The sequence below is a fragment of the Amblyraja radiata genome, chromosome 7 (assembly GCF_010909765.2).
Source record: "Amblyraja radiata isolate CabotCenter1 chromosome 7, sAmbRad1.1.pri, whole genome shotgun sequence".
Lineage (NCBI taxonomy): Eukaryota > Metazoa > Chordata > Chondrichthyes > Rajiformes > Rajidae > Amblyraja > Amblyraja radiata.
The window spans coordinates 51,065,881-51,084,502 of NC_045962.1; the positions used below are offsets into that span (position 1 = coordinate 51,065,881).

Genomic DNA, 18,622 nt, shown 5'->3' on the forward strand with positions numbered 1-18,622 from the left:
TATGCTCCAACTTTATAGAACAGTTGGAGTACTGTGTGCAGTTCAGGTCACCACACTACAAGAAACATGTAATGGTGTGGAAGAGGGTGTACAGGAGTTTATCCAGGATGTGGTTTGGCATCGAGTGTTTCAGTCATGAGGAGGGACTATATAAGCTGAATCTGCTGTCCCTGGAGTGCAGGAGGTTAAGAGGAGACATGATTAAGGTATATAAAATTATGTGCGAGGGGAATGGACACTCTAGACTGAAGGAAATTTTACTCTGATTCAGTGGTGGGTAACCGGCCCGAAACGTTGCCTATCTCCTTCGCTCCATAGATGCTGCTGCACCTGCTGAGTTTCTCCAGCATTTTTGTGTACCTTCGATTTTCCAGCATCTGCAGTTCCTTCTTAAACACATAGTACACTACAGCATAGGAACAGCCCCTTCAATCCACAGTGATCACATCAACCATAATACCAATACAAACTGATCCCATCTGCCTGCCCAAGATCCATATCTCTGCCTATTTGTGTGTTTGTTCCCCGTCTGGGAATATTGTGGGTGCTCAGTTGAGGCATATATTAAAGGCTGATAAAGAGATACTTTGGGGAATTAGATAATGGTGAAATATGGAGATAAAGCAGGAAATTAGACTTCATTATTGGTTGGTGAAGCAGGTTGGAGGGCCTTCACCTGATCCTTCCAACTATCCAGCATGTTTCTATTTCTCACTACTTGTCAATCCCTTCTTGTCTTTCACTCTTTTGTCTCTGTCACAGTGTTTCTTTATGTTTCATCTTTCTCCATTAGTCCCTATTCCTGATTTTCCTTCCGCATCTCTACAGCCCTCTGGTATTCTCCCATTCAGCCTCACTTCTTTGCTTTGTCCATCTCAAGTTAACAAAGCCTTCCTAGAACCCTTCACCTCACTCAAACTTTATTTTCCTACATTCTGCTCAGTTTTTTTGCTGTGCTTCACTGCCCCCCCCCCCCCCCCCATCTAATGGATCACTGGGATTTCAGATTGCAGATCAAGTACACTTTTGAACCAGGCCAGTAAATTGTTTGTCAATGGAGAACATCAAAAATTATGGTTGATTTTAGAACATTGTGATCTTACCTCAGAACTGTACAAGATGGGGACTGTGTAATGCCCAGTCAGGGATGACATGCCAGATCCAATGGTACCAATAACAACACTTACAAGATCTTTCAAGTGAGACCCCTTGCGTTCCAAGCTTCAGGAGTTTGGCAGGGTCTCCCAAGGCATCGCCAACAAGCATATCATGTTCCATGTCTTGCTAACCACTCCAATGTTTGTATTTCCTCCCTTGCCCTCCTTGCAGGTAGCCCCTTAAAATTTCATCTTTTGCTGTGACAACATTCTTTCAGCGCTACTCCTGTCCATCACCAGCTTGGAGGCATCACTTTAAGTGCAGGTTGCTCATGGTTTATTGTTACAGGAGAAACAGGTTCCTAATCCTCAAGAGAAAGATGCAGGCAGGTGCTGTCCTGAATATCAGTGAGTGAGATTCGTGCTCTCAGTAACACTGGGATGTGTCCATGTCCAGGATGTCCAAGATAGTGATCAGCAAAGACACTTGGAATGACTGGCCAACCACTGAACACCAGGACTCTGTGTTTTATCATGCTAAGTTAACTGGGCGCATCACAGCGATTAGCTCAGGAAGGTTGAAATAAAAATCAAGTATGTGTTGCAATGGATAGTGCCCTAGATTCTGTGCTTCGTTAAAAAGATCGAACCAAGCTGGATTCTGACAAATCAGCGGTAGAACTGTGGCTTCTTCAACAAGTAAGAAACATTTCTCATTGTGTTGGCACGTGGAAGTCAGTCATATTAGTGAGATATTCGTCTGGATTAATTCCCAGACTCACTCAGATAATGCAAAACACACGCAAACCATGGGGCCAGATTACCCAGCCTGCACATCAAAGATATAATGGGAAATGACTCAAAAATGATTTTGCACATCAATTAAGGAAAAACTGCTTTCACAAGATTAATGATTTAGATGATAGGATTAAAGTAACACTAGCAAATTTGCAGATGACGCAAAGGTGGGTGGCAGTGTGAACTGTGAAGAGGATCCTAGGAGGTTGCAGAGTGACTTGGACAGGTTGAGTGAGTGGGCAGATGCATGGCAGATGCAGTATAATGTAGATAAATGTGAGTTTATCCGCTTTGGCGGCAAGAACAAGGAGGCAGATTATTATCTCAATGGTGTCAGATTAGGATAAAGGGAAGTGCAACGAGACCTGGGTGTCCTTGTACACCAGTCACTGAAAGTAAACATGCAGGTACAGCAGGCAGTGAAGAAAGCCAATTTGGCCTTCATAACGAGAGGATTTGAGAATAGGAGTAAAGAGGTCCTTCTGCAGTTGTACAGGGCCCTGGTGAGACCACATCTGGAGTATTGTGTGCAGTTTTGGTCTCCTAATTTGAGGAAGGAGATCCTTGCTATTGAGGCAGTGCAGTGTGGGTACATAAGGTTAATCCCCGGGATGGCAGATCTGTCATATGAGGAGAGATTGGAAAGATTGAGCTTGTATTCACTGGAATCTAGAAGGCAGAGAGTTGATCTTATAGAAACATATAAAATTATAAAAGGACTGGACAAGCCAGATTCAGGAAAAATGTTCCCGATGATAGGGGAGTCCAGATCCAGGGGCCACAGTTTAAGAATAAAAGTGGAGGCCACTTGAGATGAGAAAAACTGAGATGAGAAAAAACTTTTTCACACAGAGAGTTGTGAATTTGTGGAATTCTCTGCCACAGAAGCCAGTAGAGGCTAATTCACTGGATGAATTTAAAAGAGAGTTAGATAGAGCTCTAGGGTTAGCGGAATAGGGGGTATGGGAAGAAAGCAGGCACGGGTTACTGATTGTGAATGATCAGCCATGATCACAATGAATGGTGGTGCAGGCTCGAAGGTCCAAATGGCTTCCTCCTGCACTTATTTTCTAAATCCATGCACCACTCCCTTTGTCAAATATATTATTTTCCAAGGTATGCACCAGCACCCTTCATTAGTACTCTAAATGTGGTTGAACCACATGTTTCCATGATTGTAGTATAACGGCTATTCTCTTGTACCGTCTTCTAGCTGTTAAATCCAGGCTCTTCCGATATGGAGTGGAGATATTCTCCACACAATGCAACTCAAAACACTCAACTTGGATTTTCAGAAAGCTTTTCACTTCAGTACATGTGTCAATAAACTAAACAAAAAAACTAAACAATCAGTTTATGTTCAATTTAATCTCTCATATTCCCAGCCCAATCCCTCAGTGTGATATGGGATCCAAGGATGTCAGCCAACCGCCTCACTTTATTAAGGTATAAATCTCTTCAAATGGATGCTGGATGGTGGTTGATCGTAGGCTACCAAGATGGGCATCGCTCACTTATCTGGTCCATAAAGATAGTTCTTAAGTCACCAGAAACAGGTGTGGGTCTGTGGTCCAATTTTAATCCCCAAAAACTGGATCCACATGAGGGTGACATCTCTCCAATTAATCCACGATGATTCCCCCAACCATAAAGTTACAACATTGTGCGTTTTGTTTCAAATGGTATTTATAACATAAGCTCCTCAGTGGAAACAGATCTTCAAAATGAAAAATGACAATCATCTGAATTACTACCAATCAACACTACACCAGTAGAATAGGTACAGCATGGATTAGATACAGAATATAGCACTCTCTACACGGTTCCATCAAACATTCCTAGTGCAGGTACAGCAAACGTTTGGGACAGAGCAAATTTCCTTTTGCCCTGTCCTATCAAACTCAGGGGGAGTAATGCATAAGAGTAAAACTTCCTCTACACTGTCATACACTCCCAGGGCAGGCACAACAAGGGTAAGGTACTGATTATACCTAGCTTTAAACTGCCCAATTAAACATTTGCAGGACAGGCACAAGAGCAGTAAGGTACAGAGTGAACTACCCTTTTGCCTTGTCCCTTCAAGCATTTCCAGGATAAGTTGAATTACATTTAATATATAGCGAAGTTCCTCTGCAGCATCCCATCAAACACTCCCGGATAGAGCAGTGCAGAAGTCAATCCACAATGAGCTTCGGAAGATGAGGCCAGGACACAATCAAATGGTCTTCTGACTCTTGATTGTTAGCATAGTCGAATGTGGGTATCTCACAAAAAAATTAATCTGCAAAGTAAAGAGCTGAGGGTTACAGAAGTGAAATCGGTGCCTCCTGATTGTCAGCATTAATATGAACAGATGGATTGTCAGAGCTCGTCTAAATTTCACACAGAGCTTGGTACATATATGGAATAAGCTGTCAGACCAAGTGTCAGAAAATATACAATCACGGAATTTGGGCAGGTACATGGAAAGGAAAGGTTTGGAGGGATACCAGTCAGGTGCAGGCATGTGGGACTAGCTTATTTGGTAACTTGGTCAGCCTGGATTTGGGCTGATGGGCCTGTTTCCTTGCTGTATAGCACTATGACTCTATAAATCAATTTTGTACAAGTTGAGATATAGAGCACAAATGCCATGTTCGAATTCTGAATCAGCAGTTCAGGCTGTGAAAAAGAGTGGAAAGAACTTACAAAATTATAGGAATAGAATGATAGATAGGTTTAGAAGGATATGGACCAAACGCAGGCAGATGGAATTAGTGTAGATGGAGCACCTTGGTCGGCGTGAGCTAGTTGGGCCGAATGGCCTGTTTCCATACTGCATGACTGTGACTAATTGGATTTTGGATTGAGATATACTGCAAGTCGTCCAGCCTATGGAGAGAGACCACAGAGGGTGAAATATAGAAAAGGCAGGACAGACTGGGATGTAGTTGCATGAAGAAGGGCAGTGCCACATAGGATATAGAGGGGCTATACAGGGTGTGATATGGAAAGACTATACAGTGTGGGAGATGGAGGGAACATACTAGGTAGAGTATAGAGAATCAAATCAGGGGGATATACTGGGTGAGAGGTAGAGAAAAGGTATAGGATGTAATTTGAAGTGAATACATGGTTCCCTACCTGTACCTTTCATTTTCCACATTAGGCAAGAATTGATGTGCACTTGTCCTTTCGGAAAGGATGGAAAGCATTCCGGGCTTCAGGCTCCAACCGAACTCCGGCCACGCTAAAGATGGAAACCACTGCAATAAGAATAAATGCATTGGTCAGCAGAATGAAGTGATGAAGAGCCTTAACTCCAATTGGAATTTTAACAGAAGTGTGGAGATTTGAACATGTGTTGAATGTGCTTACATCATTAGAGGCAGGCTGCCAACTAACATACATCAATCAGCTAGAGTGATATTTGCACATAGAACTGTGCCCATTGGGAGCAGTTGACTGGTCTGCACTGCCCTGTGGAACTTTTTAAACCTGGAATTAATGCGGAACATTTATCAATGTGTTTTGTAACCCATCTACTGCAAAATCATGTCATCTTCTGATTTCCTGACTGGTTGGACAGCAACAAGGGCCCAACCTATGTTTATTACAATTCTGGCAATTAAATGAATATTCAAAACCTGATTGATGGATATGAGAGCACATAAAGACACTGTTAGAATGGGGCACCTGTCCCTTCATCTTCTGCCTCACATTCACCCAAGTACCCCAGCAGCCATTCCAGATGAGATTGAGGTTCACATGCACCTCCTCTCACCTTGTACTGCTTTTAGTGCTCTGAATGTGGCCTCCTTTACATCAACAAGACCAAGGGTAGACTAGGTGACCGTTTCTCCGAACATTTGCGCTCGGTTCAGCAAGCCTGCTCAATCTCACGGTTTCTAACCTTTTTAACTCCCCTTCCCAGACAAACCTTTCTGTCCATGGCCACCTCCATTGCCAGTGAGGCCACATGTAACTGGAGGAACAGCACCTCATATTCTGCTTTACAAACCAATAATATGAAAACAGAAGTTTCAATTTTAAGTAACTAACCAACAACATTCTCGGCTCCCCATTTCCATTTTTTTTCCTCTCTCCCCTTCTCTTCCCTGTGTCCCACCTAGATGTGCACCCATTTCTCCCACTATCACATGCCTTTTCCTCTGCTCCTCATCCCCTTCCACCTACATACCTTCCTCTGGCCTCATAAATCACGTGTCTTCTCTCGTTATTTCACCTTTTGTCTCCTTTTAATCTCTGGCCTTTGTCTATGCATCTGCTAATCAACTGCCCTCACATGTATCCACCCTATTGCCTGGCGTTATCCCATTCCATCTCTCTTCCAGCTTTCTCCCTCCCTTTACTACAATCAATCTGAAGAAGGCTTCCGATTCGAAACGTCACCAATTCATGTTCTCCAGAGATGCTGCCTGGCTTACTGAGTTACTCCAGCATTTTGTGTTTTTTTGCTCAAGATTCCAGCATCTGCAATTCCTTGAGTCTACCGTACCTTGTTTTAGTGTCCATTCCCTGCATGTGATGCTGGTGAGTGCAAGAACCCATTGCAAATGCTGAGCAATGAAGGAGGCAAAGCTGGAAGCTGACAACAGGGTCAGCAGAAGTAAAATGTAGTCACAATCGAGAATTCAATGTTGAAAGTGGTCGCCCTTCAAGTCACTGGACTGCAGAGTCTGCATCAGCAACTATTCATTTTTCAAAGAAAGCTATGCTTGAGTCTGACCAGCCACATAACACATGTGAGCATGAGCAAAGGGTATACTCATGCAGAGATGCTGTATCTCTAGGAACTGCTGATGAACACAATGTTTTCGGAAGAGTATGAAACAACATGTGATGTAGCAATTAATGCTGAAGAGAGGCTGGAATTGTCAGTCCCTAACATGTGTAGAATAACATCGCAGGCCTTTGAGATAATGGCACAAAGAGCGATCTTTGGTTGAAACTCAGTAGTAAACCAATGATTTCACCACCAACTAAGAATGTTATCTTAATGAGGTTGCATAATGTACAAAAAATGACTGTTCAGAACCTTGCTGTTCTAATCTACAGCAAAATTTTCTCTGGTTTACTGTTAGTATGGGAATGCAGCAGGGCCAAGAAGAATTTTGATGATAGGTGGAGGATGTTGGGCTTCAATCAAAATTCTTCTCCTTATTCACTAAATTATTACTCCCATGCTGACTCTTGTCACAATTGCCATTCACCTTTGAAATGTTTCGTTGAAATTATTTGCAGGAATAAAGGGTATTCCCACAAGGACAGGACATCCACCAATATAGCATTAGCCATCTGAGCAGGGATCTAGGCAACCTGATTCGACCTCTGCTTCAAGCAGAGAAAATGCACTGCGAGCAGGAAGAGGATTTGTAGTTTTCCAAGGATATGCACATGGGTGCTTTAATAATGTTAATCTGGTACGTTTGTGCTAGTTTTCACCAAGCATTAATTATCACCGTTTTCCCTTCTTGCCCAATTTTGATTGTTATATGACACCTTTTCACTTGTGGCAAATGGTAAGAATTGATGCTGAGCTACGGAACAAATCACATTCTTCAACATTAAAATTCAATCCAGAGATTTAACACTGTCAAGTGCTTGCCAGCCTGCGTGTGGGAAAGAGTTTATACAGAAAGTTTCCTTTCAAATCTTTGTAGATTTTGTCAAACATATCAGGATGAATGGCACAGTAATGCAGGACAAACAGCTAGAAGGTAGAGAGGGTATCAACTGATATAAAAATGCACAAATAAGAGCTCTAGTAAAGGACCTAAAGAAAGAACAAGGTGTTGAGCTCAAGACCTCCTTGGCTGATCTAATGGAGTTGGACAAAGAAGAGAATGGATATAACAACATTACACCACAAGTTGCCTGAGATGTCCTTAATGCAGGACTTGCTTCTGGATTGCATCAGTAGATCTACATCACAAGTGGGTATGATGGTCATTCTCTCAGCCTACCACTCTGTCGTTCTCACCGACACATGGACTTCCGGCAAATAACTAGTCACCACTTGCACAATTCACGTTTTGGCATTCATCATCAAGTGATTTGTAAGATTCCCACCCAGAATCTAGGAATAGACTAAATAAGAAAGTGGCCAAAATGTTAATCCTTGCACAATTAAAATAAATATTGCAACATTATCTCAGTCAGTCATCCATGTAACTGCAGATCTTCGCCTTTTTTTCTCACCACTCCAAAATGTTGCATCCTCCAGCAGAGACAGATGCTTGACTCCAGTTCCGACCAGTGAGATGCTCTTAGCCAATATCCCCCAGGTTTTAAAACCAACAAGGGTCCTGCCTGTTCCACCTACACTTGTGCAGAGTCAAACTTGTTCATCGGTGTGATGACTGCTTGGGCTGAAGTCCCAAATTCCTGTCCCCTTTTACCATTATCCCTCTGTCTCCCAATGCTACTCTTGTGCAGGACAACATTAAGGAACGGATGAGTACAGCATTACAAGGCTAAGAAAAGATAGCGTCATTTTGTTGAAGACAACTCCCATACTGCCATTAAGATTAGCTATGACCATGAAAAATGTGCTAATACAATGTCCACCAATGACATTAAATGCAATGAATAATACACTAACCTCTATCACACCATGGCAGTGACCCAATATTTCTCATTTACCAATAGCATTGTTTACTCGCTGCTGTCTTTCACTTACTCTTGGTTAGTGACCTCTAATTCCGAGTTATTTACTATTTATATGATTATCGCTTGATGTTATTATATCCTGCTTTTTTGAGCAATTAAATTCTTGTGTGATGGGCCTCCATGATACTGTGACATTTTCCTTCATTGCTTAGATTTTCACCGTTACACGTTCTGCTCTTTGTCACTCAACAGTCTAGCAAATCCCTAAATAGTGTGAAATCGAGTAGATAGGTTTATCACTGGAATGAATGTGTACATACTGTCAGGGAGCTGGAACAGTGCAGAGGGGAGAGTGCTGAAGTACTGGTGTGCAAGGGATTCCTCTGCAGAACTCCTGTCCCTTGGATAGCACTGGAGGAGCTGTGAAGTTAGGCTCTCTGCTCGTGGAACTAGGCCCAATCTGAGGAAGGGAACAAAGTCATGTGATAGATCCAACACTCCAGTGACACATCCAGACTACTAACCACTCTGAACAAAGGAAATCATCTCATGCCACTTCACAGGGGATCACCAGACAAAATGTAACACTAAAGCACACAAAAAGAAAATGAAATAGGTGCAAAAAGGCTTATATAGAAACATACAAAAATACAGTGCCCTCCATAATGCTTGGGACAAAGACCCATCATTTATTTATTTGCCCCTGTACTCCGCAATTTGAGATTTATAATAGAAAAAATCACATGTAGTTAAAGTGCACATTGTCAGATTTTAATAAAGGCCATTTTATACATTTTGGTTTCACCATGTTTAGCAGTATGTTTGGGATCATTGTCTTGCTGTAGAATGATCCACCGGCCAATGAGTTTTGAGGCATTTGTTTGAACAAGCAGATAGGATGTGTCTATACACTTCAGAATTCATTATGCTAGTACCATCAGCAGTTGTACCATCAATTAAGATAAGTGAGCCAGTAACTTCAGCAGCCATATATATGCCCAGGCCATAACACCCTCACCACCGTGTTTCACAGATGAGGTGGTATGCTTTGGATCTTGGGCAGTTTCTTCTCTCCTCCATACTTTGCTCTTGCCATCACTCTGCTACAAGTTAAGGGCCTGTCCCACTTTCACGACCCAATTCACGACCTCTGTCGAGTTTGCCCTTGACTCATACTCGCAGCATGGTCGTCACGAGGTCGTAGGAGGTTGTGATGCTAGACGTAGGTACTCGTGGCATCAAGTAGGTCAGGGCGTTTTTTCAACATGATGTCCACGAGTAAAAAAGGTCTTGAATTAGGTCGTGAAAGTGGGACAGACCCTTTAATCTTCGTCTCATCTGTCCACAAGACCTTTTTCAGATTCAGATTCAGATTCAATTTTAATTGTCATTGTCAGTGTACAGTACAGAGACAACGAAATACATTTAGCATCTCCCTGGAAGAGCGACATAGCAAATGATTTGAATAAATAATAATAAGCGTCCGGGGGGGGGGGGGGGGGGGGGGTGATTGGCAGTCACCGAGGTACGTTGTTGAGTAGAGTGACAGCCGCCGGGAAGAAGCTGTTCCTGGACCTGCTGGTTCGACAACGGAGAGACCTGTAGCGCCTCCCGGATGGTAGGAGGGTAAACGGTCCATGGTTGGGGTGAGAGCAGTCCTTGGCGATGCTGAGCGCCCTCCGCAGACAACGCTTGCTTTGGACAGACTCAATGGAGGGGAGCGAGGAACCGGTGATGCGTTGGGCAATTTTCACCACCCTCTGCAATGCCTTCCGGTCGGAGACAGAGCAGTTGCCATACCATACTGTGATGCAGTTGGTAAGGATGCTCTCGATGGTACAGCGGTAGAAGTTCACCAGGATCTGAGGAGACAGATGGACCTTCTTCAGTCTCCTCAGGAAGAAGAGACGCTGGTGAGCCTTCTTGATCAGAGTTGAGGTATTGTGGTATTCCAGAACTGTGGTTGCTCTTTTAAGTACTTCTTGGCAAAGTGTAACCCGGCCATCCTATTTTTGCACTAACCAGTGGTTTGCATCTTGCAGTGTAGCCTCTGTATTTCTGTTCATGAAGTCTTCTGCGGACAGTGGTCATTGACAAATCCACACCTGATTCCTGAAGAGTGTTTCCAATCTGTCGGACAGGTGTTTGGGGATTTTTCTTTATTATAGAGAGAATTCTTCTGTCATCAGCTGTGGAGGTCTTCCTTGGACTGCCAGTCCCTTTGCGATTAGTAAGCTCTCCAGTGCTCTCTTTCTTCTTAATGATGTTCCAAACAGTTGATTTTGATAAGCCTAAGGCAGTCTCATAATGGCTTCTTTGACTTTCATTGGCACAACTTTGATCCTCATGTTGATAAACAGCAATAAAAGTTTCCAAAGGTGATGGAAAGACTGGAGGAAAGACTAGGTACTGAGAGTATCTCTTATACCTGCATTAAGGAGTCAATTAAACACACCTGAACAATTACAAGCACCCGTGAAGTCAAGTGTCCCAAACATTATGGTGCCCTGAAATGGGGGGACTATGTATAAACACAGCTGTATTTTCTACATGGTGAAACCAAAACGTATAAAGATGGCCTTTATTAAAATCTGACAATGTGTACTTTAACTACATGTGATAAATAAATGATGAGTCTTTGTCCCAAACATTATGGAGGGCACTGTAGGTGCAGGAGTAGACCATTCGGCCCTTCGAGCCAGCACCACCATTCAATATGATCATGGCTGATCATCTAAAATCAGTGCCCCATTCCTGCTTTTTCCCCATTGATATCCCTTGATTCCTTTAGCCCTAAGAGCTAAATCTAACTCCCTCTTGAAAACATCCAGTGATTGGCCTCCATTGCCTTCTGTGGCAGAGAATTCCAGATTCACAACTTTCTGGGTGAAACAGTTAAGTTTAAAGGAGCTTCCAGAAGTAGAGAATTTGACAATGGAAACACTGGATCATAAGACTCTGGTGAGAAGAGAGAGAAAGGCGAGAAAAATGAAAGTTAGAACCAGGTAAGGTTGGGAGAGGAAAAGAGAAAAAAGAGAACAAGAAAGAAAAAAAGTGTGAAGACCAGGAGGAATGGTGAGAGCTCATAATGTTAGAATACCAGTCAAATGGAAGTACCTGTACAAGTCTGTCATTTATTCCTATAAGATATCCCTGGGAATAAAGGGACTACCTTCCATTGAACTTGGACCACTACCAAGATGCAAATCTTTAGACAATCAACCATGTGAAAGGAAGGAGGGGAGGATATGTTTAATGAGGTGATATACTCGGCAAAGTCTGAGATGATGGGAGTTGAGGGTATACCTGGGGTATCATCATCAACCATGATCGTAAAGAATGCTGGGACAGGTCGATTGGCATACTTTGTGGGGTCCATGTGAAAGAGGGAGGACCAGAGAGAAAAATAAATAGGCTGGAGAAAAAGGAAAGAAAAGAATCATAAAATAGGGAGAAGAAAGTTAACAAAAGAGCACATAGGAACAAAAAAGCATGGGAAAGGAAAAGGAGGTCTAGAGCAAATGCGGAGTTTGCAGTTGTCGGCTCTGCTTTAACCCAAGAGCAAATAAAACTACCAACAGTCAGAATGGTTTAAAGTGAGAGCTAGTAGAAGTATGGAGAACACCATGAGGCAATATCTCTCCTTATGCTGGTTTGGGATTACTCCTTCACAAGTCACTGTAAGTTCACATTAAAAGGGCACTTACCTTTTCCAAATGTGGCCAAGTTTCTGAGGTGGGTGTGGTAAAGGTTGCTCTGTACAGAGACAAGAGTGAGAAACATGACAGGCCTGGTCTGATATCAGCATTAGTACATCTCATAACAGGAGGCTATTCACACTACCACCCCATAACCCTCCTTGGAGAACCCACACAGAAACTCCCACATACATAATCTTAAACTGGTTAGCACGCACCAAAAGCTTTTCACTGTACCTTGGTACACGTGACAATAAACTAAACTAAATGTGATGCTTGTTTCCCGTGTGAACCCAAAATAGCCACTCAGTAGAGCACCATTTAATTCCCCAAGATTATTATCAATGCATAATGTACAAACTGACTATATATCCCGCCACCAATCCAGACGGACCCCAATATTTCCTCCGCTGGAGGCACCAAAATGTGACCCTCTCAGATGAACCCCAAATATTACTGCAAAACTGACTTCAAAACATCACCCTATGCAGACATGAACACATCTCCCTAGATGGACCCTCAAACATCATGTCCAGACCGACTCTGACACATCTAATTTAAACTCACTCCAAAACAAGAAGCCAAGGCTGAACCTGATACATTACCTTTAGAGTGACACCAATACATCATTGTACAGTCCAAACTAGTATATCAACCTCCAGAATGATCCGAATACAACACTCCAAGGTTGATCCCATACATCCTCAGATGGACCCCAATACATTACATTATGTGGATTCTCCAATAAATCTCACTTGAACTGACTCCCAATTCGTCACCTCTGACTGCCCCGTATAAAACATCCCACAAAAACAATTGCTGATGCATCGCTTCCCAAACATACCCCGCACATGCCCCTCAGACTGACAACAGTACATTGCAGTCTGAAGAAGGGTTTCGGCCCGAAACGTCGCCTATTTCCTTCGCTCCATAGATGTTGCTGCACCCGCTGAGTTTCCCCAGCAATTTTGTGTACCTTCGATATTCCAGCATCTGCAGTTCCCTTTTGAACAGTACATTTCCTCCTGCTCCCACAAGGCTGACCTCGATTCATTTATTTTCAGATCAACATCAATGCAATCCACCCAGATAGCCCCTGAAACAACCACGCCCAGCCTGCTTGATACATCCCCAAGGCCTTTACAGACCCCATTGCATTACCTCTTTACAGATGACCACTATACCATGAGGACCAACGCCAGCTTTGTACCTCCTCTATGTTCTTCTGGAACCTTCCAATGATGGGGAATAGACCTGAATCATTAACTCACTCTCTTTCTCCACTGATGCTGCCTGACATACTGAGTATTTCCAGACTTCCTGTTTCTATAACCCAATAGATCGCCCTGCCAGTATGACCCCACGTTACTATTCCTGAGTGACCCTAAACCCTCCTGCCCCCTCTGACCATGAAATGACACATGATTTGGGGATGTTTACCTGTCTTGTAGTTTGGGAGGGCAGTGACTCCGGGCCAACTCTCCTCTGTGGGAACCCCCAAGACCTGAAAACAGAGGATCCATGGTCAACATAATAGGGACAGAGCCCGATGCCATCTTACATCATTTGTAATCACACTTGTGTTTGTATGCCAACAAATCAGGCTCAGATAAGTCACAAACCTTGCTCTCACTTCACTGTTGTCAGTAGACGGGGCATGTAGGAATGTACAAAACCCTTCTGCTCCCAGATTCGTAGTCATGCAGTAGGGAAAGAAACACTTTGGCCCATCATGTCTGTGCCAATAAGTGCCTAACTCAAGTACTCCTATTTGCCTCTGTTTGGTCCATATCCTTCAAAACCTTTTGTGTGAAAATGTTGGAATTGTACCCGCCTCTACTGCTGCTTCTGGCAGCTTGTTCCATATATCCACCACATGTATTAGAAACATGCCCTTCAGGTCTCCTTTATAGCTTTCCTCTCTCACCTTAAACCTATATCCTTTAACTTTAGACTCCCCATAGCCTGGGAAAAAACAGTGACCATTCCCCTCATCTATACTCGCTCATGATTTGATAACCCTCCTCTGGGTCACCCCTCAGCTTTCTTCGCTCCAGGGAAAACAGTCCCACCATATCCAATTTCTCCTTATAACTCAAGTCCCAGTGACATCCTTGCAAATCTTTTGTACCTCTCCATCTCAATCACATCCTTCCTCTGGTACAGGTAACCAGTACTCCACACAATACTTTAAGGGTGTTCTGACCAATATCTTGCACTGCTGTGAAATTACATTCTAACTCTTGTACTCAGTGACCCAACCAATAGAGAATAGTGTGCCAAATGCCTTCTTCACCATCCTATCTAACCGTGTTACCACTTTCAGGGAACCATATACTTGCATCCTTTTCTACAACACTTCTCAAAACTCTGCTCAGTTTTAGGGAGCCTTGAAGTCTGGTGCCTGGAATTCTCCATATAACTGGGTGGCTATTTCACATACACGTCAAATCATCATCATGTGTCAGCACTGGGTCCCTGAAGCCACTACAGACTCTACATACAGGAACAAAGCTGGGTGGCAAAATGAAGCGAACCATGAGGAAAGGAAAAATAATTTACCATGTCTCCCCCACCCATTGCTACTCCAGCACCTAAAGCCATTTCATCTGGGTCTTTTGTACAAGGATGCCAACTTTTTCCCTTACTCTGAGCTGGGCTTAAATTCTCATTGCAAAGAGAGGAGTTTCATCTGGTCTGTGTAACATCTATATACTTTAGTTTTTTTGCTCTACATACTTAGGTCTTTTACATGATCACGCTCTGATTGTTTAGAGTAATGCCCCTGTCCCACTGGAAACCTGAACGGAAACCTCTGGAGACCTTGCGCCCCACCCAAGGTTTCCATGAGTCGCCAGGGAGAAGGGGGGGATGGAGAAGGGGGGGGGAGAAGGGGGGGGGAGAAGGGGGGGGGAGAGAAGGGGGGGGAGAGAAGGGGGGGGGAGAGAAGGGGGGGAGAGAAGAGGGGGGGGAGAAGAAGGGGGGGTGAGAAGAAGGGGGGGTGAGAAGAAGGGGGGGGGTGAGAAGAAGGGGGGGTGAGAAGAAGGGGGGTGGAGAAGAAGGGGGGGGAGAAGAAGGGGGAGAGAAGGGGGGGAGAAGAAGGGGGGGGAGAAGAAGGGGGGGGAGAAGAAGGGGGGGAGAAGAAGGGGGGGAAGAAGGAAGGGGGGGAGCAGAAGGGGGGGAGAAGAAGGGGGGGAGAAGAAGGGGGGGAGAAGAAGGGGGGGGAGAAGAAGGGGGGGAGAAGAAGGGGGGGGAGAAGACGGGGGGGGGAGAAGCAGGGGGGGAGAAGCAGGGGGGGGAGAAGCAGGGGGGGGAGAAGCAGGGGGGGGAGAAGCAGGGGGGGGAGAAGCAGGGGGGGAGAAGCAGGGGGGAGAAGAGAAGAAGGGGGGGAGAAGAAGGGGGAGAAGAAAGGGGGGGGAGAAGAAAGGGGGGGAGACGAAGGGGGGGGGAGAAGAAGGGGGGGGATGAAGAAGAAGGGGGGGGAGAGATAGGGGGGGGAGCCGAAGCAGGGGGGGGGAGAGAAGGGGGGGGAGAAGAAGGGGGGGGGAGAGGAAGGGGGGGGGGGAGAAAGAAGGGGGGGGAGAAGAAGGGGGGGGAGAAGAAGGGGGGGAGAAGAAAGGGGGGGCGAGAAGAAAGGGGGGGAGACGAAGGGGGGGGAGAAGAAGGGGGGGGGAGAAGAAGGGGGGGGGAGAAGAAGGGGGGGGAGAAGAAGGGGGGGGGAGAAGACGGGGGGGGAGATGAAGGGGGGGGAGAAAGGGGGGGGAGAAGAAGGGGGGGGGAGAAGAAGGGGGGGAGATGAAGGGGGGGGAGAAAGGGGGGGAGAAAGGGGGGGGAGAAGAAGGGGGGGGAGAAGAAGGGGGGGGAGAAGAAGGGGGGGGAGAAGAAGGGGGGGGGAGAAGAAAGGGGGGGGAGAAGAAGGGGGGGAGATGAAGGGGGGGGAGATGAAGGGGGGGAGATGAAGGGGGGGGGAGATGAAGGGGGGGGAGAAGAAGGGGGGGGGGAGAAGAAGGGGGGGGGGAGAGAAGGGGGGAGACAGTTTTAAGAAGTTTAATAAAGTTAGCGGGCATTTTACCTTCCGACGGATATTCTAGGTCCTGAAACCCAAAGATCCTACAGGATCTTTGCTGAAAACTCCAATGAGCCAATCAAAATGGCCGGCCAGCGAAGGAGATTGCCTTAGACTGCCTGTAAGTAAATAGCAACCCCACTCCAATGGCTTCGACCAAACGGCAACCTATTTTGTAGTCGAGGCCGGTTTTGGTTTTGTTGAAATAATTGCAGGAACATAGAAGAAGCCTCAACTACGACCACTTTCGACCATTAGGGAGAGTGACCAAAACCTCCGGGAACCTCACGGAAACCTCACGGAAACCTTGGGTGGGGCGCAAGGTCTCCAGAGGTTTCCGTTCAGGTTTCCTAAGTGGGACAGGGGCAAACTATTATTTATTGTATATTACTTTTTTGTTGTTTCGCATTTTGTGTGCCTGTAAAGCTGTGGCAAGTTTTCATTGCTCTGATTCATATCCGATGCATGTAATTAATAAACGTTCTTGACTCGTGAATCAAACCCCATTCACTTACTGCCCAGATTCTTTGGAGCTGCTCTCTGATGTCAGACACACCAGGGAAGGCCGGCGAACCTTCTATCATCTCAATGAATATACAGCCAGCTCCCCTACAAAGAACAAGACATGATTAGTTTCTGTAATTTTCATCACCAAATGACTGTAAGTGTACAGCCAGCTTGTTCAATCACTCACTTATGACTGATACCAATGGACCAAGTCCCCCAGGACTCATACCTCTTCCCTCAACCACTACAGGCATTGTTTCTGATCTAACTCTGACATTCCTAGTCCCTCCAAGTAGCTGGAGGCTTTGCCCAGAAAGGAAGTTCAGCGTTCTTACCATACATCCAAGCCAGTGGAATAATCTGTGGCCCCGAGAAGAATGTCTGGGGGACGATACCACAGGGTCACCACCTGTGAGGAGTATGTCTGGCTGGGCACAGACTTCGCTCTTGCTAATCCTGAGACCAAACAAAGAAGAACAGGCTAAGACAGAGAATGGCCAGCACTGATGCCAACATGAAAAGAGATGATGGAATGGTTGAGATTGTCCTTGAAAGAAACGAAAACATAAAGCACTCAGCAGATCCGACAGTATTTATGGACAAAAAAACATATCTAATGTTTTAAATTAACTATGCTTCATTAAAATGAGAGAAAAAAACAATTTTAAGATGCAGAACCTGTGGGACAGGAAGGAGAGAACAAAGGGGAAGATTGGAGAGGTTAAATGACATGGATTTTATAGCTGATGGGAAATTGGGAGCGAGTCTGGAGGAGGTGTAGGGACAAAGTAATTGTCTGAAATGACCAGAGAACAGTAGAGCAAAATAAGAAAACACCGAAAATGCCCATTATCTGAAACTGCTGATTAAACGTTGAGTCTAGGGGCTGCTCCTGGCACACCTCAAAAGCTGCCTACCCCCCACACTGGATCCCTATCAGTTTGCCTACCGCAAGAACAGGAGTACGGAGGATGCCATCTCAACGGCACTTCACTCCGCCCTCTCCCACCTCGACAACAGAGACACTTACGTAAGAATGCTGTTCATCGATTACAGCTCAGCATTCAACACCATTATACCATCTAAACTGATCACCAAACTCGGTAACCTGGGCATCGATCCCTCCCTCTGCAACTGGATACTGGACTTTCTAACCAACAGACCACAGTCTGTTAGGTTAGACAAGCACACCTCTTCAACCCTCACCCTGAACATCGGCGTTCCACAGGGCTGTGTGCTGAGCCCCCTCCTCTACTCCCTCTTCACCTATGACTGCACACCTGTACATGGTACTAACACCATCATCAAGTATGCAGATGATGCAACGGTGATTGGCCTCATCAGCAACAACGATGAGTCGGCCTACAGGGAGGAGGTCCAGCACTTAGCAGCATGGTGCGCTGACAACAACCTGGCCCTTAACTCCAAGAAGACCAAGGAGCTCATGGTAGACTTCAGGAAGTCCAGGGGCGGCACGCACACCCCCATCCACATTAACGGGACGGAGGTGGAACGTGTTTCTAGCTTCAGGTTCCTGGGTGTTAACATCTCCGATGACCTCTCTTGGACCCACAATACCTCAACTCTGATCAAGAAGGCTCACCAGCGTCTCTTCTTCCTGAGGAGACTGAAGAAGGTCCATCTGTCTCCTCAGATCCTGGTGAACTTCTACCGCTGCACCATCGAGAGCATCCTTACCAACTGTATCACAGTATGGTATGGCAACTGCTCTGTCTCCGACCGGAAGGCATTGCAGAGGGTGGTGAAAATTGCCCAACGCATCACCGGTTCCTCGCTCCCCTCCATTGAGTCTGTCCAAAGCAAGCGTTGTCTGCGGAGGGCGC

The 18,622-nt window shown here is 45.3% G+C and overlaps 1 protein-coding gene across 4 annotated transcripts in view; it reads right to left on the reverse strand.

Moving 5' to 3' along the window:
- Positions 1 to 3,245: 3,245 nt before the first annotated feature.
- Positions 3,246 to 18,622, reverse strand: part of cdk15 (cyclin dependent kinase 15) — a 34,883-nt gene continuing 19,506 nt past the window's right edge. For 3 of the 4 annotated variants that reach the window (XM_033024469.1, XM_033024468.1, XM_033024466.1), the window contains 7 exons: positions 17,114 to 17,234; positions 16,787 to 16,880; positions 13,646 to 13,709; positions 12,215 to 12,263; positions 8,828 to 8,967; positions 5,019 to 5,140; positions 3,246 to 4,176 (listed from right to left, as the gene is read on the reverse strand). In XM_033024469.1, the coding sequence (XP_032880360.1) occupies positions 5,040 to 5,140; positions 8,828 to 8,967; positions 12,215 to 12,263; positions 13,646 to 13,709; positions 16,787 to 16,880; positions 17,114 to 17,234 (569 nt within the window). In that variant the 3' untranslated portion in view covers positions 3,246 to 4,176; positions 5,019 to 5,039. The remainder of the gene's footprint in view (positions 4,177 to 5,018; positions 5,141 to 8,827; positions 8,968 to 12,214; positions 12,264 to 13,645; positions 13,710 to 16,786; positions 16,881 to 17,113; positions 17,235 to 18,622) is intronic. The other variant, XM_033024467.1, reaches the window with a different exon arrangement.